Source organism: Oncorhynchus clarkii, chromosome 20 (assembly GCF_045791955.1).
Source record: "Oncorhynchus clarkii lewisi isolate Uvic-CL-2024 chromosome 20, UVic_Ocla_1.0, whole genome shotgun sequence".
NCBI classification, from domain to species: Eukaryota; Metazoa; Chordata; class Actinopteri; order Salmoniformes; family Salmonidae; genus Oncorhynchus; species Oncorhynchus clarkii.
This window is the reverse complement of record NC_092166.1, coordinates 5,784,700-5,811,822: the sequence shown is the minus strand read 5'-3', so window position 1 is coordinate 5,811,822 and position 27,123 is coordinate 5,784,700. Positions and strand designations below refer to the sequence as shown.

The 27,123-nt window shown below is 36.3% G+C and overlaps 1 protein-coding gene across 1 annotated transcript in view; it reads right to left on the bottom strand.

Moving 5' to 3' along the window:
- Window positions 1-27,123, bottom strand: part of LOC139377217 (netrin-G1-like) — a 161,029-nt gene that overhangs the window by 34,668 nt on the left and 99,238 nt on the right. Inside the window, exons 3-5 of the mRNA XM_071120217.1 lie at window positions 25,731-25,909; window positions 6,822-6,848; window positions 4,089-4,133 (exon numbers count right to left, since the gene is read on the bottom strand). Coding sequence (XP_070976318.1) covers window positions 4,089-4,133; window positions 6,822-6,848; window positions 25,731-25,909 — 251 coding nt within the window. The remainder of the gene's footprint in view (window positions 1-4,088; window positions 4,134-6,821; window positions 6,849-25,730; window positions 25,910-27,123) is intronic.

Genomic DNA, 27,123 nt, shown 5'->3' with positions numbered 1-27,123 from the left:
AGTAGATCTAGCAGGTCTGTCATAATATAATAGAGCCAGTAGATCTAGCTGGTCTGTCATAATATAATAGAGACAGTAGATCTAGCTGGTCTGTCATAATATAATAGAGACAGTAGATCTAGCTGGTCTGTCATAATATAATAGAGACAGTAGATTTAGCTGGTCTGTCATAATATAATAGAGACAGTAGATCTAGCTGGTCTGTCATAATATAATAGAGACAGTAGATCTAGCTGGTCTGTCATAATATAATAGAGACAGTAGATCTAGCTGGTCTGTCATAATATAATAGAGCCAGTAGATCTAGCTGGTCTGTCATAATATAATAGAGACAGTAGATCTAGCTGGTCTGTCATAATATAATAGAGACAGTAGATCTAGCTGGTCTGTCATAATATAATAGAGACAGTAGATCTAGCTGGTCTGTCATAATATAATAGAGACAGTAGATCTAGCTGGTCTGTCATAATATAATAGAGACAGTAGATCTAGCTGGTTTGTCATAATATAATAGAGACAGTAGATCTAGCTGGTCTGTCATAATATAATAGAGACAGTAGATCTAGCTGGTCTGTCATAATATAATAGAGACAGTAGATCTAGCTGGTCTGTCATAATATAATAGAGACAGTAGATCTAGCTGGTCTGTCATAATATAATAGAGACAGTAGATTTAGCTGGTCTGTCATAATATAATAGAGACAGTAGATCTAGCTGGTCTGTCATAATATAATAGAGACAGTAGATCTAGCTGGTCTGTCATAATATAATAGAGACAGTAGATCTAGCTGGTCTGTCATAATATAATAGAGACAGTAGATCTAGCTGGTCTGTCATAATATAATAGAGACAGTAGATTTAGCTGGTCTGTCATAATATAATAGAGACAGTAGATGTAGCTGGTCTGTCATAATATAATAGAGACAGTAGATGTAGCTGGTCTGTCATAATATAATAGAGACAGTAGATCTAGCTGGTCTGTCATAATATAATAGAGACAGTAGATCTAGCAGGTCTGTCATAATATAATAGAGCCAGTAGATCTAGCTGGTCTGTCATAATATAATAGAGACAGTAGATCTAGCTGGTCTGTCATAATATAATAGAGACAGTAGATCTAGCTGGTCTGTCATAATATAATAGAGACAGTAGATTTAGCTGGTCTGTCATAATATAATAGAGACAGTAGATCTAGCTGGTCTGTCATAATATAATAGAGACAGTAGATCTAGCTGGTCTGTCATAATATAATAGAGACAGTAGATCTAGCTGGTCTGTCATAATATAATAGAGACAGTAGATCTAGCTGGTCTGTCATAATATAATAGAGACAGTAGATCTAGCTGGTCTGTCATAATATAATAGAGACAGTAGATCTAGCTGGTCTGTCATAATATAATAGAGACAGTAGATCTAGCTGGTCTGTCATAATATAATAGAGACAGTAGATCTAGCTGGTCTGTCATAATATAATAGAGACAGTAGATCTAGCAGGTCTGTCATAATATAATAGAGCCAGTAGATCTAGCTGGTCTGTCATAATATAATAAAGACAGTAGATCTAGCTGGTCTGTCATAATATAATAGAGACAGTAGATCTAGCTGGTCTGTCAAAATATAATAGAGACAGTAGATCTAGCTGGTCTGTCATAATATAATAGAGACAGTAGATTTAGCTGGTCTGTCATAATATAATAGAGACAGTAGATCTAGCTGGTCTGTCATAATATAATAGAGACAGTAGATCTAGCTGGTCTGTCATAATATAATAGAGACAGTAGATCTAGCTGGTCTGTCATAATATAATAGAGACAGTAGATCTAGCTGGTCTGTCATAATATAATAGAGACAGTAGATCTAGCTGGTCTGGCATAATATAACAGAGACAGTAGATCTAGCTGGTCTGTCATAATATAATAGAGACAGTAGATCTAGCTGGTCTGTCATAATATAATAGAGACAGTAGATCTAGCTGGTCTGTCATAATAATATAAGTGAGACAGTAGATCTAGCTGGTCTGTCATAATATAATAGAGACAGTAGATCTAGCTGGTCTGTCATATTATAATAGAGACAGTAGATCTAGCTGGTCTGTCATAATATAATAGAGACAGTAGATCTAGCTGGTCTGTCATAATATAATAGAGACAGTAGATCTAGCTCTAGAGTATGTCCTGGTCTGTCATAATATAATAGAGACAGTAGATCTAGCTGGTCTGTCATATTATAATAGAGACAGTAGATCTAGCTGGTCTGTCATAATATAATAGAGACAGTAGATATAGCTGGTCTGTCATAATATAATAGAGACAGTAGATCTAGCTGGTCTGGCATAATATAATAGAGACAGTAGATCTAGCTGGTCAGTCATAATATAATAGAGACAGTAGATCTAGCTGGTCTGTCATAATATAATAGAGACAGTAGATCTAGCTGGTCTGTCATAATATAATAGAGACAGTAGATCTAGCTGGTCTGCCATAATATAATAGAGACAGTAGATCTAGCTGGTCTGTCATAATATAATAGAGACAGTAGATCTAGCTGGTCTGTCAAAATATAATAGAGACAGTAGATCTAGCTGGTCTGTCATAATATAATAGAGACAGTAGATCTAGCTGGTCTGTCATAATATAATAGAGACAGTAGATCTATCTCCAGATTATGTCCTGGTCTGTCATAATATAATAGAGACAGTAGATCTAGCTGGTCAGTCATAATATAATAGAGACAGTAGATCTAGCTGGTCTGTCATAATATAATAGAGACAGTAGATCTAGCTGGTCTGTCATAATATAATAGAGACAGTAGATCTAGCTGGTCTGCCATAATATAATAGAGACAGTAGATCTAGCTGGTCTGTCATAATATAATAGAGACAGTAGATCTAGCTGGTCTGTCAAAATATAATAGAGACAGTAGATCTAGCTGGTCTGTCATAATATAATAGAGACAGTAGATCTAGCTGGTCTGTCATAATATAATAGAGACAGTAGATCTATCTCCAGATTATGTCCTGGTCTGTCATAATATAATAGAGACAGTAGATCTAGCTGGTCTGTCATAATATAATAGAGACAGTAGATCTAGCTGGTCTGTCATAATATAATACAGACAGTAGATCTAGCTGGTCTGTCATAATATAATAGAGACAGTAGAGAGACAGACTGTCATTGTGTCCTTATCATCCATTGTGCTCTGTGTACATACCTAGATTGCAGTGTTACTGTAATTCCAAAAGTGTACATTCAGATTTTATTTTATTTTGTATATTTTTTTTATTTAGGCTGCTGATTTTGAGATTATAATAGAGACAGTAGATATAGCTGGTCTGTCATAATATAATAGAGACAGTAGATCTAGCTGGTCTGTCATAATATAATAGAGACAGTAGATCTAGCTGGTCTGTCATAATATAATAGAGACAGTAGATCTAGCTGGTCTGTCATAATATAATAGAGACAGTAGATTTAGCTCCAGATTATGTCCTGGTGTGTCATAATATAATAGAGACAGTAGATCTATCTCCAGATTATGTCCCTTCCCGTCATAATCTAATAAAGGAAGTAGACCTAGCTCCAGATTATTTCCTGGTCCGTCATAATATAAGAGAGACAATACCTCCAACTATGTTTTACACATGAGCCCTTGTAGATTTCATACATAAATTGTTGCTCTTTGTTTTCTTTTTTGATGTGTATTATTTTCCATGTATAATTGTTTTTGTTGATATTTATATTCATTTATTTTTTTAATACTTTACATACATTGATTTGGGAACAGTGGCAACCACCCATTCATGCCAATAAAACATTTATTGAATTGAATTGAGAGAGATAGAGGAAAGGAGAGGGAGAGTTGTGGGGAGGTGAAGGTGATCATTGGATGTCTGGGACTCAGAGGTCTGGATTAGATCGGCTGGAGTGTGTGTACACGTATGTAAGTGTGTGTGTGTGCGTGCCTGAGTGCATGTGTGTGTATGTGTGAGAGTTAAAGTTCAGCGTTTGTAAGGTACAGACAGCATTGCTCAAAATTAATTCTTGAATTTTTGTTTATTAAGAATCAAATAAACTTAAATTTGATCCTACCTTGATTACGGTTTGCAACACCCAGAGATGAAGAATTAGCTCGATCTGTGTAAAAATGGGAGAGGTCATATAAGTGACAGTTGATTGACACTTTCAGATAGTTCATGCTGGATTAATTGAATGCACATAGACAGCATGCCCAGGTCTTTTACTGAAGTCCTAGGCCCCGTTTATACCTGCAACTAACATGCGTCCTTCGCCCACTGCTTTTATCCCGATCTTTACATTTATAAAAATCATTTTCCAATGCGTCTTTGAATCGTTTACATCTGTCTGTAAATGTGGGCAGAATCAGAATGTGGGATTATCCGGAAATGGGACACATGTTAGCACAAAGTATAAATGAGGCTCTAATAATAATGCTCCATGTACTGTACATGCATGACTTGTATAGAGAGTCAGGGACACTGAGTAGCAGCGTGTGTAATCTCCATCAAAATACTCTAAACTCTAGAGTCATATTTCATTGTGATACCAACTCCAGATGTAGGATCTTAATCTGAGCCAGTTTGCTACAGCAGGAAGATAATCCTGAAGCAACAGGAAAAGTGAATCATTATGTGGATTATAATTCATGGACATTTTTGTAGGGGTTGATACATTTTTCATAAGAGAAAATCAAGTTTGAAATTTCACAGCCGAGCCTTTATAAATCTCAAATTCACTACAAATGTTAAATGTCCTACATTGCAGGAAGGTTCTCCTTCAGGGTGATCAAATTAAAATCCTAAATCTGTATGAGGCACATCGGTAACGGTTTGTACTTCCGGGAGTTGGATCTCAAAGTAGTAATGACTTCTTGCATGCAACATGAGTGAGAAGACATTTTGACCGGCAGCAGAAGCAGATCTAGCTAAAGGACGTTCATCGTCGAGGTGTAACCTACACTGTTTGTGAAAATAACCAATTTAGGCCTAGATTCAATCAGATGAAGCGTTAGCCCGCGATAGCCGACATACGCATGGCTGGTGTTTTGGCATGTAGGAGGTGGAACTGCGTTAGAGCTGTCAAATTGAATCCTGCTGAGTGTCATGGTGTTCTAAGGCACTGTGACACAGTGCTAACTGTGCCACTCGGGATTCTGGGTTAGAGTCCAGGCTCTGTCGAAGCCGAGCTGCGACCGGGAAATCCATGGGTCCAGCGTCGCCCGTGTTAGGGGAGGGTTCGGGCCGGCAGGGCTATTCTTGTCCCATCGCGCACTAGCGACTCCTGTGGTGGGCCGGGCGCAGTGCACACTGACACAGCCGCCAGGTGTACGGTGTTTCCTCCGACACATTGGTGCGGCTGGCTTCCGGGTTAAGTGTGCATTGTGTCAAGAAGCAGTGCGGCTTGGTTGGGTTGGGTTTCGGAGGACGCACAGCTCTCGACCATCACCTCTCCCAAGTCAGAACGGGAGTTGCAGCGATGAGACAAAACTGTAACTACCAATTGGTACCACGAAATTAGGGAGAAAAAGGGGCAAAAAAATATATATAATAAAATAAAAAAATAAAGAGCTGGTGAGCGGTTGTGGTCATTGTCACGAAGCCACACCCATCCCACTCGCTTGTCACGAAGCCACACCCATCCCACTCGCTTGTCACGAAGCCACACGCATCCCACTCGCTTGTCACGAAGCCACCCATCCCACTCGCTTGTCACGAAACCACACCCATCCCACTCGCTTGTCACGAAGCCACACCCATCCCACTCGCTTGTCACGAAGCCACACCCATCGCACTCGCTTGTCACGAAGCCACACCCATCCCACTCGCTTCTCACGAAGCCACACCCATCCCACTCGCTTGTCACGAAGCCACACCCATCCCACTCGCTTGTCACGAAGCCACACCCATCCCACTCGCTTGTCATGAAGCCACACCCATCCAACTCATGTAAGAAGTCCAGAAGGAGAAAGGGTAGGCTAAATAAAAATAAAGACATTCAAATGCTGGAAGGTATAACGCTGGTAGGTATAACACTGGTAGGTATAACGCTGGTAGGTATAACGCTGGTAGGTATAACGCTGGTAGGTATAACGCTGGAAGGTATAACGCTGGTAGGTATAACACTGGTAGGTATAACACTGGTAGGTATAACGCTGGTAGGTATAACGCTGGTAGGTAGGTAGGTATAACACTGGTAGGTATAACGCTGGTAGGTATAACACTGGTAGGTATAACACTGGTAGGTATAACGCTGGTAGGTATAATGCTGGTAGGTATAACGCTGGTAGGTATAACACTGGTAGGTATAACACTGGTAGGTATAACACTGGTAGGTATAACGCTGGTAGGTATAACACTGGTAGGTATAACACTGGTAGGTATAACGCTGGTAGGTATAACGCTGGTAGGTATAACACTGGTAGGTATAACACTGGTAGGTATAACGCTGGTAGGTATAATGCTGGTAGGTATAACGCTGGTAGGTATAATGCTGGTAGGTATAACACTGGTAGGTATAACACTGGTAGGTATAACACTGGTAGGTATAATGCTGGTAGGTATAACGCTGGTAGGTATAACACTGGTAGGTATAACACTGGTAGGTATAACGCTGGAAGGTATAACGCTGGTAGGTATAACACTGGTAGGTATAACACTGGTAGGTATAACGCTGGTAGATATAATGCTGATTTAACAGCTCCAATGCAATTACACCTCTCCACATCACCTAGATAAGAACAATCAAACTGCAATGCAGTTGTCCGTTATCGCAGGTTTATTTATATAAATGTTTTGGTTTACTTACGCACTGGTCCATGACTGCTATGGATACCTTTGGAGAAGAAGAGTGGAGGGGAGGAGGTAAAGATAGATGGAAGGAAAGGAGACAAAGAGAGAAAGAGAGATGATTAAAGAATGTCCACAGTTTTTATCTTTACCCCATAAAATATATTGTAGTAGAATAGAAAACAAAGAGATTCATTCACAAAGATCCATAAAGATAGACATAAAAACAAAAAAAAACAAAAAAAAAAAATATATATATATCAAAAAATAATACAAGAAGAGATTGAAATGGGTTTTTGAGCAATTCTTACAACAGCTTCCTTTCGTGTTTGGCATTAATCAACCACAAACCCTTGGCTTTTATCGTAATATTGTCAATCTCTTTTCAGAGACTTTCCAGCTTTTGCCACTCCAAAATGTCCACTGATTAGCAGCACTGGGCCAACAGACAGAGACAGTGAATCAGGGATGCTACACTGCATGAGCCTAACACCAAGTACTCATTCCCGATGGGCCTAACACCAAGTATGCATTCCCGATGAGCCTAACACCAGGTACTCATTCCCGATGGGCCTAACACCAGGTACTCATTCCCAATGATCCTAACACCAAGAACTCATTCCCGATGGGCCTAACACCAAGTATGCATTCCCGATGAGCCTAACACCAAGTACTAATTCCCGATGGGCCTAACACCAAGTATGCATTCCCGATGAGCCTAACACCAGGTACTCATTCCCAATGATCCTAACACCAAGAACTCATTCCCGATGGGCCTAACACCAAGTATGCATTCCCGATGAGCCTAACACCAAATACTCATTCCCGATGGGCCTAACACCAAGTACTCATTCCCGATGGGCCTAACACCAAGTATGCATTCCCGATGAGCCTAACACCAGGTACTCATTCCCGATGGGCCTAACACCAGGTACTCATTCCCAATGATCCTAACACCAAGAACTCATTCCGATGGGCCTAACACCAAGTATGCATTCCCGATGAGCCTAACACCAAGTACTCATTCCCGATGGGCCTAACACCAAGTATGCATTCCCGATGAGCCTAACACCAGGTACTCATTCCCGATGGGCCTAACACCAGGTACTCATTCCCGATGATCCTAACACCAAGTACTCATTCCCGATGATCCTAACACCAAGTATGCATTCCCGATGAGCCTAACACAAGGTACTCATTCCCGATGATCCTAACACCAAGTACTCAGTCCCGATGATCCTAACACCAAGTCTTCCTTGTTGATGGGCCTAACACCAAGTCTTCCTTGTTGATGGGCCTAACACCAAGTACTCCTTGTTGATGGGCCTAACACCGAGTCTTCCTTGTTGATGGGCCTAATACCAAGTCTTCCTTGTTGATGGGCCTAACACCAAGTCTTCCTTGTTGATGGGCCTAACACCAAGTACGCATTCCCGATGGGCCTAACACCAAGTACGCATTCCCGATGGGCCTAACACCAAGTACGCATTCCCGATGGGCCTAACACCAAGTCCTCAGTCCCGATGGGCCTAACACCGAGTCTTCCTTGTTGATGGGCCTAACACCAAGTCTTCCTTGTTGATGGGCCTAACACCGAGTCTTCCTTGTTGATGGGCCTAACACCAAGTCTTCCTTGTTGATGGGCCTAAAACCAAGTCTTCCTTGTTGATGGGCCTAACACCAAGTCTTCCTTGTTGATGGGCCTAACACCAAGTACTCCTTGTTGATGGGCAAAGCACTGCTTTCAAACGGCAGAGTCAACAGAATCAGAGACAAAGCAGGAAATTGCAGTCTACTGCCAAAGTCAACAACTAAACTCTGCCAAAAGAGTTTAGTTCTTCTAGAATTGGTTAGAAAAAAACAGATTTCTTCTTGCATTTCTAAGCTAGGACTTCATACACAATGCTTTTAACATTTGGTAAAATATCACTAAAACCATCCCTAGCTCTACTAATATCCCGATCCTTACAACTAACCCTATCCCTTCTACTTTCCCTTAGTAGTAACCCTATACCTAGTACTATCCCTAACCCTAACAGTACTACTATCCATATCCCTACTGCTATCCCTTTCACTACTGCTATCCTTATCATGACTAGTGTCCCTATCACTATTACTATTGCTATCCCTACTACTGTCCCTACTACTAACCCTGTCCCTACTACTGTCCCTACTACTAACCCTATCCCTACTACTAACCCTATCCCTACTACTAACCCTATCCCTACTACTGTCCCTACTACTAACCCTATCCCTACTACTGTCCCTACTACTAACCCTATCCCTACTACTAACCCTATCCCTACTACTAACCCTATCCCTACTACTGTCCCTACTACTAACCCTATTCCTACTACTAACCCTATCCCTACTACTGTTCCTCCTACTAACCCTATTCCTACTACTGTCCCTACTACTAACCCTATTCCTACTACTGTCCCTACTACTAACCCTATTCCTACTACTGTCCCTACTACTAACCCTATTCCTACTACTAACCCTATCCCTACTACTGTCCCTACTACTAACCCTATTCCTACTACTAACCCTATCCCTACTACTGTCCCTACTACTAACCCTATTCCTACTACTGTCCCTACTACTAACCCTATTCCTACTACTAACCCTATCCCTACTACTAGTTCAATAAAACCCATTCTACGGTTCTATCAGTTCTATCAAACCCATTCTACGGTTATATCAGTTCAATCAAACCCACTCTACACTTCTATTATTCTATTAAATTCATTCTACAGTTCTATTAGTTCTATTAAACTCATTCTACAGTTCTATTAGTTCTATCAAACCTATTCTATTAGTTCTATCAAACCCATTCTACAGTTCTATTAGTTCTATTAAACTCATTCTACAGTTCTATTAGTTCTATCAAACCCATTCTACAGTTCTATTAGTTCTATCAAACCCATTCTACAGTTCTATTAAACTCATTCTACAGTTCTATTAGTTCTATCAAACCCATTCTACAGTTCTATTAGTTCTATCAAACCCATTCTACAGTTCTATTAAACTCATTCTACGGTTCTATTAGTTCTATCAAACCCATTCTACAGTTCTATTAGTTCTATTAAACCTATTCTACAGTTCTATTAGTTCTGTTAAACCCATTCTACAGATCTATTAGTTCTATTAAACCTATTCTACAGTTCTATAGGTTCTATCAAACCCATTCTACAGTTCTATTAAACCTATTCTACAGTTCTATTAGTTCTATCAAACCCATTCTACAGTTCTATTAGTTCTATTAAACCCATTCTACAGTTCTATTAGTTCTATTAAACCCATTCTACAGTTCTATAGGTTCTATCAAACCCATTCTACAGTTCTATTAAACATATTCTACAGTTCTATTAGTTCTATTAAACCCATTCTACAGTTCTATTAGTTCTATCAAACCCATTCTACAGTTCTATAGGTTCTATCAAACCCATTCTACAGTTCTATTAGTTCTATACAACCCATTCTACAGTTCTATAGGTTCTATCAAACCCATTCTACAGTTCTAGTAAACCTATTCTACAGTTCTATTAGTTCTATCAAACCCATTCTACAGTTCTATTAGTTCTATCAAACCCATTCTACAGTTCTATAGGTTCTATCAAACCCATTCTACAGTTCTATTAGTTCTATCAAACCCATTCTACAGTTCTATTAGTTCTATCAAACCCATTCTACAGTTCTATTGGTTCTATCAAATCCATTCTACAGTTCTATTAGTTCTATGAAACCCATTCTACAGTTCTAGTAAACCTATTCTACAGTTCTATTAGTTCTATCAAACCCATTATACAGTTCTATTAGTTATATCAAACCCATTCTACAGTTCTAGTAAACCTATTCTACAGTTCTATTAGTTCTATGAAACCCATTCTACAGTTCTATTAGTTCTATTAAACCCATTCTACAGTTCTATTAGTTCTATCAAACCCATTCTACAGTTCTATAGGTTCTATCAAACCCATTCTACAGTTCTATTAGTTCTATTAAACCTATTCTACAGTTCTATTAGTTCTATCAAACCCATTCTACAGATCTATTAGTTATATCAAACCCATTCTACAGTTCTATAGGTTCTATCAAACCCATTCTACAGTTCTATTAGTTCTATCAAACCCATTCTACAGTTCTATTAGTTCTATCAAACCCATTCTACAGTTCTATTAGTTCTATTAAACCTATTCTACAGTTCTATTAGTTCTATCAAACCCATTCTACAGATCTATTAGTTCTATTAAACCTATTCTACAGTTCTATTAGTTCTATCAAACCCATTCTACAGTTCTATAGGTTCTATTAAACCCATTCTACAGTTCTATTAGTTCTATCAAACCCATTCTACAGTTCTATAGGTTCTATCAAACCCATTCTACAGTTCTATTAGTTCTATTAAACCTATTCTACAGTTCTATTAGTTCTATCAAACCCATTCTACAGTTCTTCTAAACCTATTCTACAGTTATATAGGTTCTATCAAACCCATTGTACAGTTCTATAGGTTCTATCAAACCCATTCTACAGTTCTATTAAACCTATTCTACAGTTATATAGGTTCTATCAAACCCATTCTACAGTTCTATTAGTTCTATTTAACCCATTCTACAGTTCTATTAGTTCTATCAAACCCATTGTACAGTTCTATTAAACCTATTCTACAGTTATATAGGTTCTATCAAACCCATTCTACAGTTCTATTAGTTATATTTAACCCATTCTACAGTTCTATTAGTTCTATCAAACCCATTCTACAGTTCTATTAGTTATATTTAACCCATTCTACAGTTCTATTAGTTCTATCAAACCCATTCTACAGTTCTATAGGTTCTATCAAACCCATTCTACAGTTCTATAGGTTCTATCAAACCCATTCTACAGTTCTAATAGTTCTATCAAACCCATTCTACAGTTCTATTAGTTCTATCAAACATATTCTACAGTTCTATTAGTTCTATCAAACCCATTCTACAGTTCTATTAAACCTATTCTACAGTTCTATAGGTTCTATCAAACCCATTATACAGTTCTATTAGTTATATTTAACCCATTCTACAGTTCTATTAGTTCTATCAAACCCATTCTACAGTTCTATTAGTTATATCAAACCCATTCTACAGTTCTATAGTTCTATTAAACCTATTCTACAGTTCTATTAGTTATATTTAACCCATTCTACAGTTCTATTAGTTCTATCAAACCCATTCTACAGTTCTATAGTTCTATTAAACCTATTCTACAGTTCTATTAGTTCTATTAAACCTATTCTACAGTTATATTAGTTCTATCAAACCCATTCTACAGTTCTATAGGTTCTATCAAACCCATTCTACAGTTCTATTAGTTCTATCAAACCCATTCTACAGTTCTATAGGTTCTATCAAACATATTCTACAGTTCTATTAGTTCTATCAAACCCATTCTACAGTTCTATTAGTTCTATCAAACCCATTCTACAGTTCTATTAGTTCAATTAAACATATTCTACAGTTCTATTAAACCTATTCTACAGTTCTATTAGTTCTACCAAACCCATTCTACAGTTCTATTAGTTCTATCAAACCTATCTACACTTCTATTAAACCTATTCTATAGTTCTATAGGTTCTATCAAACCTATTCTACAGTTCTATAGGTTCTATCAAACCCATTCTACAGTTCTATTAAACCTATTCTACAGTTCTATAGGTTCTATCAAACCCATTATACAGTTCTATTAGTTATATTTAACCCATTCTACAGTTCTATTAGTTCTATCAAACCTATTCTACAGTTCTATTAGTTCTATCAAACCCATTCTACAGTTCTATTAGTTCTATCAAACCCATTCTACAGTTCTATTAGTTCTATTAAACCTATTCTACAGTTCTATTAGTTCTATTAAACCTATTCTACAGTTCTATTAGTTATATTTAACCCATTCTACAGTTCTATTAGTTCTATTAAACCTATTCTACAGTTCTATTAGTTCTATTAAACCTATTCTACAGTTCTATAGGTTCTATCAAACCCATTATACAGTTCTATTAGTTCTATCAAACCCATTCTACAGTTCTATTAGTTCTATCAAACCCATTCTACAGTTCTATTAGTTCTATCAAACCCATTCTACAGTTCTATTAGTTCTATCAAACCCATTCTACAGTTATATTAAACCTATTCTACAGTTATATTAGTTCTATCAAACCCATTCTACAGTTCTATAGGTTCTATCAAACCCATTCTACAGTTCTATTAGTTCTATCAAACCCATTCTACAGTTCTATAGGTTCTATCAAACATATTCTACAGTTCTATTAGTTCTACCAAACCCATTCTACAGTTCTATTAGTTCTATCAAACCCATTCTACAGTTCTATTAGTTCTATTAAACATATTCTACAGTTCTATTAAACCTATTCTACAGTTCTATTAGTTCTACCAAACCCATTCTACAGTTCTATTAGTTCTATCAAACCCATTCTACACTTCTATTAAACCTATTCTATAGTTCTATAGGTTCTATCAAACCTATTCTACAGTTCTATAGGTTCTATCAAACCCATTCTACAGTTCTATTAAACCTATTCTACAGTTCTATAGGTTCTATCAAACCCATTATACAGTTCTATTAGTTATATTTAACCCATTCTACAGTTCTATTAGTTCTATCAAACCTATTCTACAGTTCTATTAGTTCTATCAAACCCATTCTACAGTTCTATTAGTTCTATCAAACCCATTCTACAGTTCTATTAGTTCTATCAAACCCATTCTACAGTTCTATTAGTTCTATTAAACCTATTCTACAGTTCTATCAAACCTATTCTACAGTTCTATTAGTTCTATCAAACCCATTCTACAGTTCTATTAGTTCTATTAAACCTATTCTACAGTTCTATTAGTTCTATTAAACCTATTCTACAGTTCTATTAGTTATATTTAACCCATTCTACAGTTCTATTAGTTCTATCAAACCCATTCTACAGTTCTATTAGTTCTATTAAACCCATTCTACAGTTCTATTAGTTCTATTAAACCTATTCTACAGTTCTATTAGTTCTATTAAACCTATTCTACAGTTCTATAGGTTCTATCAAACCCATTATACAGTTCTATTAGTTCTATCAAACCCATTCTACAGTTCTATTAGTTCTATCAAACCCATTATACAGTTCTATTAGTTCTATCAAACCCATTCTACAGTTCTATTAGTTCTATCAAACCTATTCTACAGTTCTATTAGTTCTATTAAACCTATTCTACAGTTCTATAGGTTCTATCAAACCCATTATACAGTTCTATTAGTTCTATCAAACCTATTCTACAGTTCTATAGGTTCTATCAAACCTATTCTATTAGTTATATTTAACCCATTCTACAGTTCTATTAGTTCTATCAAACCCATTCTACAGTTCTATTAGTTATATCAAACCCATTCTACAGTTCTATTAAACCTATTCTACAGTTCTATTAGTTATATTAAACCCATTCTACAGTTCTATTAGTTCTATCAAACCCATTCTACAGTTCTATTAGTTCTATCAAACCCATTCTACACTTCTATTAAACCCATTCTACAGTTCTATTAGTTCTATTAAACCCATTCTACAGTTCTATTAGTTCTATCAAACCCATTCTACAGTTCTATTAGTTATATCAAACCCATTCTACAGTTCTATTAGTTATATTAAACCCATTCTACAGTTCTATTAAACCTATTCTACAGTTATATTAGTTCTATCAAACCCATTCTACAGTTCTATAGGTTCTATCAAACCCATTCTACAGTTCTATTAGTTCTATCAAACCCATTCTACAGTTCTATAGGTTCTATCAAACATATTCTACAGAACTATTAGTTCTACCAAACCCATTCTACAGTTCTATTAGTTCTATCAAACCCATTCTACAGTTCTATTAGTTCTATTAAACATATTCTACAGTTCTATTAAACCTATTCTACAGTTCTATTAGTTCTACCAAACCCATTCTACAGTTCTATTAGTTCTATCAAACCCATTCTACACTTCTATTAAAATTATTCTATAGTTCTATAGGTTCTATCAAACCTATTCTACAGTTCTATAGGTTCTATCAAACCCATTCTACAGTTCTATTAAACCTATTCTACAGTTCTATAGGTTCTATCAAACCCATTATACAGTTCTATTAGTTATATTTAACCCATTCTACAGTTCTATTAGTTATATCAAACCCATTCTACAGTTCTATTAGTTCTATCAAACCCATTCTACAGTTCTATTAGTTCTATCAAACCCATTCTACAGTTCTATTAGTTCTATTAAACCAATTCTACAGTTCTATTAAACATATTCTACAGTTCTATTAGTTCTATTAAACCCATTCTACAGTTCTATTAGTTCTATTAAACCCATTCTACAGTTCTATTAGTTCTATCAAACCCATTCTACAGTTCTATTAGTTCTATCAAACCCATTCTACAGTTCTATTAGTTCTATCAAACCCATTCTACAGTTCTATTAGTTCTATCAAACCCATTCTACAGTTCTATTAAACTCATTCTACAGTTCTATTAGTTCTATTAAACCTATTCTACAGTTCTATCAAACCCATTCTACAGTTCTATTAGTTCTATCAAACCCATTCTACAGTTCTATTAGTTCTATCAAACCCATTCTACAGTTCTATTAGTTCTATTAAACCTATTCTACAGTTCTATCAAACCTATTCTACAGTTCTATTAGTTCTATCAAACCCATTCTACAGTTCTATTAGTTCTATTAAACCTATTCTACAGTTCTATTAGTTCTATTAAACCTATTCTACAGTTCTATTAGTTATATTTAACCCATTCTACAGTTCTATTAGTTCTATCAAACCCATTCTACAGTTCTATTAGTTCTATTAAACCCATTCTACAGTTCTATTAGTTCTATTAAACCTATTCTACAGTTCTATTAGTTCTATTAAACCTATTCTACAGTTCTATAGGTTCTATCAAACCCATTATACAGTTCTATTAGTTCTATCAAACCCATTCTACAGTTCTATAGGTTCTATCAAACCCATTCTACAGTTCTATTAGTTCTATCAAACCCATTCTACAGTTCTATTAGTTCTATCAAACCCATTCTACAGTTCTATTAAACCTATTCTACAGTTCTATTAGTTCTATCAAACCCATTCTACAGATCTATTAGTTCTATCAAACCCATTCTACAGATCTATTAGTTCTATCAAACCCATTCTACAGTTCTATTAGTTCTATCAAACCTATTCTACAGTTCTATAGGTTCTATCAAACCTATTCTATTAGTTATATTTAACACATTCTACAGTTCTATTAGTTCTATCAAACCCATTCTACAGATCTATTAGTTCTATCAAACCCATTCTACAGATCTATTAGTTCTATCAAACCCATTCTACAGTTCTATTAGTTCTATCAAACCTATTCTACAGTTCTATAGGTTCTATCAAACCTATTCTATTAGTTATATTTAACCCATTCTACAGTTCTATTAGTTCTATCAAACCCATTCTACAGTTCTATTAGTTATATCAAACCCATTCTACAGTTCTATTAAACCTATTCTACAGTTCTATTAGTTATATTAAACCCATTCTACAGTTCTATTAGTTCTATCAAACCCATTCTACAGTTCTATTAGTTCTATCAAACCCATTCTACAGTTCTATTAGTTCTATCAAACCCATTCTACAGTTCTATTAGTTATATCAAACCCATTCTACAGTTCTATTAGTTATATTTAACCCATTCTACAGTTCTATTAGTTATATCAAACCCATTCTACAGTTCTATTAGTTCTATCAAACCCATTCTACAGTTCTATTAGTTATATCAAACCCATTCTACAGTTCTATAGGTTCTATCAAACCCATTCTATAGTTCTATTAGTTATATCAAACCCATTCTACAGTTCTATTAGTTCTATCAAACCCATTCTACAGTTCTATTAGTTCTAGCAAACCCATTCTACAGTTCTATTAGTTCTATCAAACCCATTCTACAGGTCTATTAGTTCTATCAAACCCATTCTACAGTTCTATTAGTTCTATTAAACCCATTCTACAGTTCTATTAGTTCTATCAAACCCATTCTACAGTTCTATTAGTTCTATCAAACCCATTCTACAGTTCTATTAGTTCTATCAAACCCATTCTACAGTTCTATTAGTTATATCAAACCCATTCTACAGTTCTATTAGTTCTATCAAACCCATTCTACAGTTCTATTAGTTATATCAAACCCATTCTACAGTTCTATTAGTTATATCAAACCCATTCTACAGTTCTATTAGTTCTATTAAACCTATTCTACAGTTCTATTAGTTATATTAAACCCATTCTACAGTTCTATTAGTTCTATCAAACCCATTCTATAGTTCTATTAAACCTATTCTACAGTTCTATTAGTTCTATTTAACCCATTCTACAGTTCTATTAGTTCTATCAAACCCATTCTACAGTTCTATTAGTTCTATCAAACCCATTCTACAGTTCTAGTAAACCTATTCTACAGTTCTATTAAACCCATTCTACAGTTCTATTAGTTCTATCAAACCCATTCTATAGTTCTATTAAACCTATTCTACAGTTCTATTAGTTCTACCAAACCCATTCTACAGTTCTATTAGTTCTATCAAACCCATTCTACAGTTCTATTAGTTCTATTAAACATATTCTACAGTTCTATTAAACCTATTCTACAGTTCTATTAGTTCTACCAAACCCATTCTACAGTTCTATTAGTTCTATCAAACCCATTCTACACTTCTATTAAACCTATTCTATAGTTCTATAGGTTCTATCAAACCTATTCTACAGTTCTATAGGTTCTATCAAACCCATTCTACAGTTCTATTAAACCTATTCTACAGTTCTATAGGTTCTATCAAACCCATTATACAGTTCTATTAGTTATATTTAACCCATTCTACAGTTCTATTAGTTATATCAAACCCATTCTACAGTTCTATTAGTTCTATTTAACCCATTCTACAGTTCTATTAGTTCTATCAAACCCATTCTACAGTTCTATTAGTTCTATCAAACCCATTCTACAGTTCTAGTAAACCTATTCTACAGTTCTATTAAACCCATTCTACAGTTCTATTAGTTCTATGAAACCCATTCTACAGTTCTAGTAAACCTATTCTACAGTTCTATTAGTTCTATCAAACCCATTCAACAGTTCTATTAGTTCTATCAAACCCATTCTACAGTTCTAGTAAACCTATTCTACAGTTCTATTAGTTATATCAAACCCATTCTACAGTTCTATTAGTTCTATCAAACCCATTCTACAGATCTATTAGTTATATCAAACCCATTCTACAGTTCTAGTAAACCTATTCTACAGTTCTATTAGTTATATTAAACCCATTCTACAGTTCTATTAGTTCTATCAAACCCATTCTACAGTTCTATTAGTTCTATGAAACCCATTCTATAGTTCTATTAAACCTATTCTACAGTTCTATTAGTTCTATCAAACCCATTCTACAGTTCTATTAGTTCTATCAAACCCATTCTACAGTTCTATTAGTTCTATCAAACCCATTCTACAGTTCTATTAGTTCTATCAAACCTATTCTATAGTTCTATTAAACCTATTCTACAGTTCTATTAGTTCTATTTAATTAACCCATTCTACAGTTCTATTAGTTCTATGAAACCCATGCTATAGTTCTATTAAACCTATTCTACAGTTCTATTAGTTCTATCAAACCCATTCTACAGTTCTATTAGTTCTATCAAACCCATTATACAGTTCTATTAGTTCTATCAAACCCATTCTACAGTTCTATTAGTTCTATCAAACCCATTATACAGTTCTATTAGTTCTATCAAACCCATTCTACAGTTCTATTAGTTCTATCAAACCTATTCTACAGTTCTATTAGTTCTATTAAACCTATTCTACAGTTCTATAGGTTCTATCAAACCCATTATACAGTTCTATTAGTTCTATCAAACCTATTCTACAGTTCTATAGGTTCTATCAAACCTATTCTATTAGTTATATTTAACCCATTCTACAGTTCTATTAGTTCTATCAAACCCATTCTACAGTTCTATTAGTTATATCAAACCCATTCTACAGTTCTATTAAACCTATTCTACAGTTCTATTAGTTATATTAAACCCATTCTACAGTTCTATTAGTTCTATCAAACCCATTCTACAGTTCTATTAGTTCTATCAAACCCATTCTACACTTCTATTAAACCCATTCTACAGTTCTATTAGTTCTATTAAACCCATTCTACAGTTCTATTAGTTCTATCAAACCCATTCTACAGTTCTATTAGTTATATCAAACCCATTCTACAGTTCTATTAGTTATATTAAACCCATTCTACAGTTCTATTAAACCTATTCTACAGTTATATTAGTTCTATCAAACCCATTCTACAGTTCTATAGGTTCTATCAAACCCATTCTACAGTTCTATTAGTTCTATCAAACCCATTCTACAGTTCTATAGGTTCTATCAAACATATTCTACAGAACTATTAGTTCTACCAAACCCATTCTACAGTTCTATTAGTTCTATCAAACCCATTCTACAGTTCTATTAGTTCTATTAAACATATTCTACAGTTCTATTAAACCTATTCTACAGTTCTATTAGTTCTACCAAACCCATTCTACAGTTCTATTAGTTCTATCAAACCCATTCTACACTTCTATTAAACCTATTCTATAGTTCTATAGGTTCTATCAAACCTATTCTACAGTTCTATAGGTTCTATCAAACCCATTCTACAGTTCTATTAAACCTATTCTACAGTTCTATAGGTTCTATCAAACCCATTATACAGTTCTATTAGTTATATTTAACCCATTCTACAGTTCTATTAGTTATATCAAACCCATTCTACAGTTCTATTAGTTCTATCAAACCCATTCTACAGTTCTATTAGTTCTATCAAACCCATTCTACAGTTCTATTAGTTCTATTAAACCCATTCTACAGTTCTATTAAACATATTCTACAGTTCTATTAGTTCTATTAAACCCATTCTACAGTTCTATTAGTTCTATTAAACCCATTCTACAGTTCTATTAGTTCTATCAAACCCATTCTACAGTTCTATTAGTTCTATCAAACCCATTCTACAGTTCTATTAGTTCTATCAAACCCATTCTACAGTTCTATTAGTTCTATCAAACCCATTCTACAGTTCTATTAAACTCATTCTACAGTTCTATTAGTTCTATTAAACCTATTCTACAGTTCTATCAAACCCATTCTACAGTTCTATTAGTTCTATCAAACCCATTCTACAGTTCTATTAGTTCTATCAAACCCATTCTACAGTTCTATTAGTTCTATTAAACCTATTCTACAGTTCTATCAAACCTATTCTACAGTTCTATTAGTTCTATCAAACCCATTCTACAGTTCTATTAGTTCTATTAAACCTATTCTACAGTTCTATTAGTTCTATTAAACCTATTCTACAGTTCTATTAGTTATATTTAACCCATTCTACAGTTCTATTAGTTCTATCAAACCCATTCTACAGTTCTATTAGTTCTATTAAACCCATTCTACAGTTCTATTAGTTCTATTAAACCTATTCTACAGTTCTATTAGTTCTATTAAACCTATTCTACAGTTCTATAGGTTCTATCAAACCCATTATACAGTTCTATTAGTTCTATCAAACCCATTCTACAGTTCTATAGGTTCTATCAAACCCATTCTACAGTTCTATTAGTTCTATCAAACCCATTCTACAGTTCTATTAGTTCTATCAAACCCATTCTACAGTTCTATTAAACCTATTCTACAGTTCTATTAGTTCTATCAAACCCATTCTACAGATCTATTAGTTCTATCAAACCCATTCTACAGATCTATTAGTTCTATCAAACCCATTCTACAGTTCTATTAGTTCTATCAAACCTATTCTACAGTTCTATAGGTTCTATCAAACCTATTCTATTAGTTATATTTAACCCATTCTACAGTTCTATTAGTTCTATCAAACCCATTCTACAGTTCTATTAGTTATATCAAACCCATTCTACAGTTCTATTAAACCTATTCTACAGTTCTATTAGTTATATTAAACCCATTCTACAGTTCTATTAGTTCTATCAAACCCATTCTACAGTTCTATTAGTTCTATTAAACCCATTCTACAGTTCTATTAGTTCTATCAAACCCATTCTACAGTTCTATTAGTTCTATCAAACCCATTCTACAGTTCTATTAGTTATATCAAACCCATTCTACAGTTCTATTAGTTATATTTAACCCATTCTACAGTTCTATTAGTTATATCAAACCCATTCTACAGTTCTATTAGTTCTATCAAACCCATTCTACAGTTCTATTAGTTATATCAAACCCATTCTACAGTTCTATAGGTTCTATCAAACCCATTCTATAGTTCTATTAGTTATATCAAACCCATTCTACAGTTCTATTAGTTCTATCAAACCCATTCTACAGTTCTATTAGTTCTATCAAACCCATTCTACAGTTCTATTAGTTCTATCAAACCCATTCTACAGGTCTATTAGTTCTATCAAACCCATTCTACAGTTCTATTAGTTCTATTAAACCCATTCTACAGTTCTATTAGTTCTATCAAACCCATTCTACAGTTCTATTAGTTCTATCAAACCCATTCTACAGTTCTATTAGTTCTATCAAACCCATTCTACAGTTCTATTAGTTATATCAAACCCATTCTACAGTTCTATTAGTTCTATCAAACCCATTCTACAGTTCTATTAGTTATATCAAACCCATTCTACAGTTCTATTAGTTATATCAAACCCATTCTACAGTTCTATTAGTTCTATTAAACCTATTCTACAGTTCTATTAGTTATATTAAACCCATTCTACAGTTCTATTAGTTCTATCAAACCCATTCTATAGTTCTATTAAACCTATTCTACAGTTCTATTAGTTCTATTTAACCCATTCTACAGTTCTATTAGTTCTATCAAACCCATTCTACAGTTCTATTAGTTCTATCAAACCCATTCTACAGTTCTAGTAAACCTATTCTACAGTTCTATTAAACCCATTCTACAGTTCTAGTAAACCTATTCTACAGTTCTATTAGTTCTATCAAACCCATTCTACAGTTCTATTAGTTCTATCAAACCCATTCTACAGTTCTAGTAAACCTATTCTACAGTTCTATTAGTTATATCAAACCCATTCTACAGTTCTATTAGTTCTATCAAACCCATTCTACAGATCTATTAGTTATATCAAACCCATTCTACAGTTCTAGTAAACCTATTCTACAGTTCTATTAGTTATATTAAACCCATTCTACAGTTCTATTAGTTCTATCAAACCCATTCTACAGTTCTATTAGTTCTATGAAACCCATTCTATAGTTCTATTAAACCTATTCTACAGTTCTATTAGTTCTATCAAACCCATTCTACAGTTCTATTAGTTCTATCAAACCCATTCTACAGTTCTATTAGTTCTATCAAACCCATTCTACAGTTCTATTAGTTCTATCAAACCCATTCTATAGTTCTATTAAACCTATTCTACAGTTCTATTAGTTCTATTTAATTAACCCATTCTACAGTTCTATTAGTTCTATCAAACCCATTCTACAGTTCTATTAGTTCTATCAAACCCATTCTACACTTCAACATTACTCCACAAGGGGTACCTGCTTTTCTCTCCACCTAACGTCGTGTCATGGGGACACAGCATGTGGAAGAAACATTAGGAGGATTTGTATGCACTGATGAAGGTCACTTTGCCACAATAACTTTTAAATGTGCCTCTGCAAGTGTGAGAATGCTCTCTGTTTCTCTCCAGTTTCACACCTAGTTTCACACTCCTTGTTTGGTATGCAGTAGATTATCACAGCTTCAAGGAACCTTAACGTTGATATAGAATGGGCTATGTCTTTTATGTCTATATCTAAAGTATTTGATAATCTAGATATGTTCTGGTCCGTGCTTCAGCCCTTGTATTGTGACAGCTCTGGTCCCCCAGCAACAAGAGCCTCACCTGTCTCTGAGGTGTTACATGGTAGGTCACATACTGTACATCTATGCATATGAATATGAAATATGCTAAATGTATTACCCCCTTCTGTCTGTTACTACCCAGGAGATTAATTACTATTGTGATTAAAGAGGAGGACTTCATGACAGATGAGCGTTATTAGACTATAATTAAATTCTGCACTTTCAGCAAATTTGTCTTCATATGTAGGAACGTATGTTTAATATCCTAGCAGGAGATATGAGCCGCTGCGTTCCTTTCTTCATGGGGGGGGGGGGGGGGGGGGGAGGTTGAACACCGTGTCCCAAATGGCACCTCATTCCCTACACAGTACACTAGCAGGGCCCATAGGGCTCTGGTCAAAAGTGTAGAGAATAGGGTGCCATTTGGGATTTAGCAATAGTCTCAGGTTTCTCTTATGAGAGAATAACAAATAACTCAAAATCAAAGACAAAAGCCTTCAAACTTCCACATCTGTGGGGGGAGTAATACGATGACATTATTTTATTATTATGTAATAACGTCAGGGTGTCATCCGCACCATTATTGCTTTCGTTGTTTCTGCCAAACGAGTGTGTAATATTGCTTTTGAAATGGAGGATATGGAGACTGGGTCTGGGGTTTCATCAGTTCAGTGCAGATGCGTCCGAATGCCGGCTGTTTTTAATAACGCCCTGTCAGTCAGTTGAGCTAGCCGGCTGGTCTCAGAACTGGAGGAGCTAGGGAGGAGCGCAAGGGGGGGGGGGGGGGGGATCAAGCAATATAGCATTGGAATGCACACATGGAAAAGGACCTACCTACACACCACACACACACACACACACACACACACACAGACACACACACACACAGACACACACACACACACACACACAATCTCAAAGAATGATTGCCTCAAACATATGCAGAAACTACAAACACATAAAAAAAAGAGATAAAGAGAGTATGTAGGCTAGCTTATGTGCAAGACAACAGTACACCGCTAACACCATCAAACACTGAGAGCACGCCACCAGCATCTTCACTGTCGTACAGACTCCAAAGCTTTGTTTGATTCACCAGGAAGAACATAGAGCCTCCCACCTGCCCAGTGTTGGTCTGGCTATAGCACCTTATTCCTCAGTGTTGGGCTGCTATAGCACCTTATTCCTCAGTGTTGGGCTGCTATAGCACCTCATTCCTCAGTGTTGGGCTGCTATAGCACCTTATTCCTCAGTGTTGGGCTGCTATAGCACCTTATTCCTCATTGTTGGGCTGCTATAGCACCTCATTCCTCTATAGCATCTTATTCCTCAGTGTTGGGCTGCTATAGCACCTCATTCCTCTATAGCACCTTATTCCTCAGTGTTGGGCTGCTATAGCACCTTATTCCTCTATAGCATCTTATTCCTCAGTGTTGGGCTGCTATAGCACCTCATTCCTCTATAGCACCTTATTCCTCAGTGTTGGGCTGCTATAGCACCTTATTCCTCAGTGTTGGGCTGCTATAGCACCCTATTCCTCTATAGCACCTTATTCCTCAGTGTTGGGCTGCTATAGCACCTTATTCCTCAGTGTTGGGCTGCTATAGCACCTCATTCCTCTATAGCACCTTATTCCTCAGTGTTGGGATGCTATAGCACCTTATTCCTCTATAGCACCTTATTCCTCAGTGTTGGGCTGCTATAGCACCTCATTCCTCTATAGCACCTTATTCCTCAGTGTTGGGCTGCTATAGCACCTTATTCCTCTATAGCACCTTATTCCTCAGTGTTGGGCTGCTATAGCACCTTATTCCTCTATAGCACCTTATTCCTCAGTGTTGGGCTGCTATAGCACCTTATTCCTCAGTGTTGGGCTGCTATAGCACCTCATTCCTCAGTGTTAGGCTGTTATAGCACCTTATTCCTCAGTGTTGGGCTGCTATAGCACCTTATTCCTCAGTGTTGGGCTGCTATAGCACCTTATTCCTCTATAGCACCTTATTCCTCAGTGTTGGACTGCTATAGCACCTTATTCCTCAGTGTTGGGCTGCTATAGCACCTCATTCCTCTATAGCACCTTATTCCTCAGTGTTGGGCTGCTATAGCACCTTATCCCTCAGTGTTGGTCTGGCTATAGCACCTTAGCCCTCAGTGTTGGGCTGCTATAGCACCTTATTCCTCAGTGTTGGGCTGCTATAGCACCTTATTCCTCAGTGTTGGGCTGCTATAGCACCTCATTCCTCTATAGCACCTTATTCCTCAGTGTTGGGCTGCTATAGCACCTCATTCCTCTATAGCACCTTATTCCTCAGTGTTGGGCTGCTATAGCACCTTATTCCTCTATAGCACCTTATTCCTCAGTGTTGGGCTGCTATAGCACCTTATTCCTCTATAGCACCGTATTCCTCTATAGCACCTTATTCCTCAGTGTTGGGCTCCTATAGCACCTTATTCCTCAGTGTTGGGCTGCTATAGCACCGTATTCCTCTATAGCACCTTATTCCTCAGTGTTTGGCTGCTATAGCACTTTATTCCTCAGTGTTGGGCTGCTATATCACCTTATCCCTCAGTGTTGGTCTGGCTATAGCACCTTAGCCCTCAGTGTTGGGTTGCTATAGCACCTTATTCCTCAGTGTTGGGCTGCTATAGCACCTTATTCCTCTATAGCATCTTATTCCTCTATAGCACCTCATTCCTCTATAGCACCTTATTCCTCAGTGTTGGGCTCCTATAGCACCTTATTCCTCAGTGTTGGGCTGCTATAGCACCTTAGCCCTCAGCTAGCCTCCCTGGTGTTAGTCTGGTTTTAGCCTGTAATTATGGGTAGCCCCCTACCTTAGGATCTGAATATCAAACTGCAAATACCCACATAACAACAAATACCTTCTGGTAAAGATATTAGAATGAAGTACAGGATTTTTCAACAATGTCATTTCTATAGAAGAAGGGAAAGCTACTTACAGATGTTAGCAGTTCCTTTGGGAATGGGCAGGTAGGACCCGACGCTCCAGGGTCGTCCGTGGTAGTGTCTCTTACAGCGGCCGCAGTCTGGTCCTGTTGTGTTGTGTTCACACTCACACCCCAGCTTCCCCTTGTCCTTGTCAAACACACAGCTGTTGGAGTGCAGGTTACACTTACACCTGAGGAGGGAAAACAGACAAATTATCTGATCTTCTACAATAATCAAGACGGGATACAGCTGTTGGAGTGCAGGTTACACTTACACCTGAGGAGGGGGAAGAACACTAAATCCGATTTATTTCACAAATTATCTGATCTTCTACAATAACAACACTTTTAATCAAGACGGGATACAGCCGTTGGTGTGCTGTGCAGGTTGCACTTCAACTTGAGAAGGAAAAACCCATTAAAGACACAGAGGATGTAATACATGTTTTTATTCATACCAAAGGCTGTGGGTTGGTGCTTCCAACCGGACTACAGTAATATGAACTCATTTATTCACCTGATTAAAATGTGACCGGGGAGCTAACGCAAAGTTCATGTCTAAGACAAGGTTACCTTTTCGTGTCTAAGACAAGGTTACCTTTTCATGTCTAAGACAAGGTTACCTTTTCATGTCTAAGACAAGGTTACCTTTTCATGTCTAAGACAAGGTTACCTTTTTCATGTCCAAGACAAGGTACTTTTTCATGTCCAAGACAAGGTTACTTTTTTCATGTCCAAGACAAGGTACTTTTTCATGTCCAAGACAAGGATACCTTTTTCATGTCTAAGCCAAGGTTACCTTTTTCATGTCCAAGACAAGGTTACTTTTTTCATGTCTAAGACAAGGTTACCTTTTTCATGCCGATGTGTTTTCACCGTATCACCTCAGGTTACACAATATTTCACTGAGCCCTTGCTGTGGAGCATTTTGCCCATTTTATGATTTAATTAATAGTGTGTATTTTAGTACTCCGGTACTTGACTTAGATCAGACTAAAATGAAAGAGAGAGAAAAGGCATTATTATTCTGCTCCTAAAACCAGAGCTCGTTTGGCTAACCTCCTGTGGAGCAGGAGCATCAAATACGGTCAGGATAGTGACTCTAAAACAAAAGGCAACTCTGTGTGCATCCCAAACGGCATCCTATTCACAATATACAACTCTGTGTGGATCCCAAACGGCATCCTATTCACAATATACAACTCTGTGTGGATCCCAAACGGCATCATATTGACAATATACAACTCTGCGTGCATCCCAAACGGCATCATATTGACAATATACAACTCTGTCCGTCCGTCTGTCTGTCTGTCATATATTATGACCATATTACCACCACACAAACAGTATATTATGACCATATTACCACCACACCAGCAGTATATTATGACCATATTACCACCAC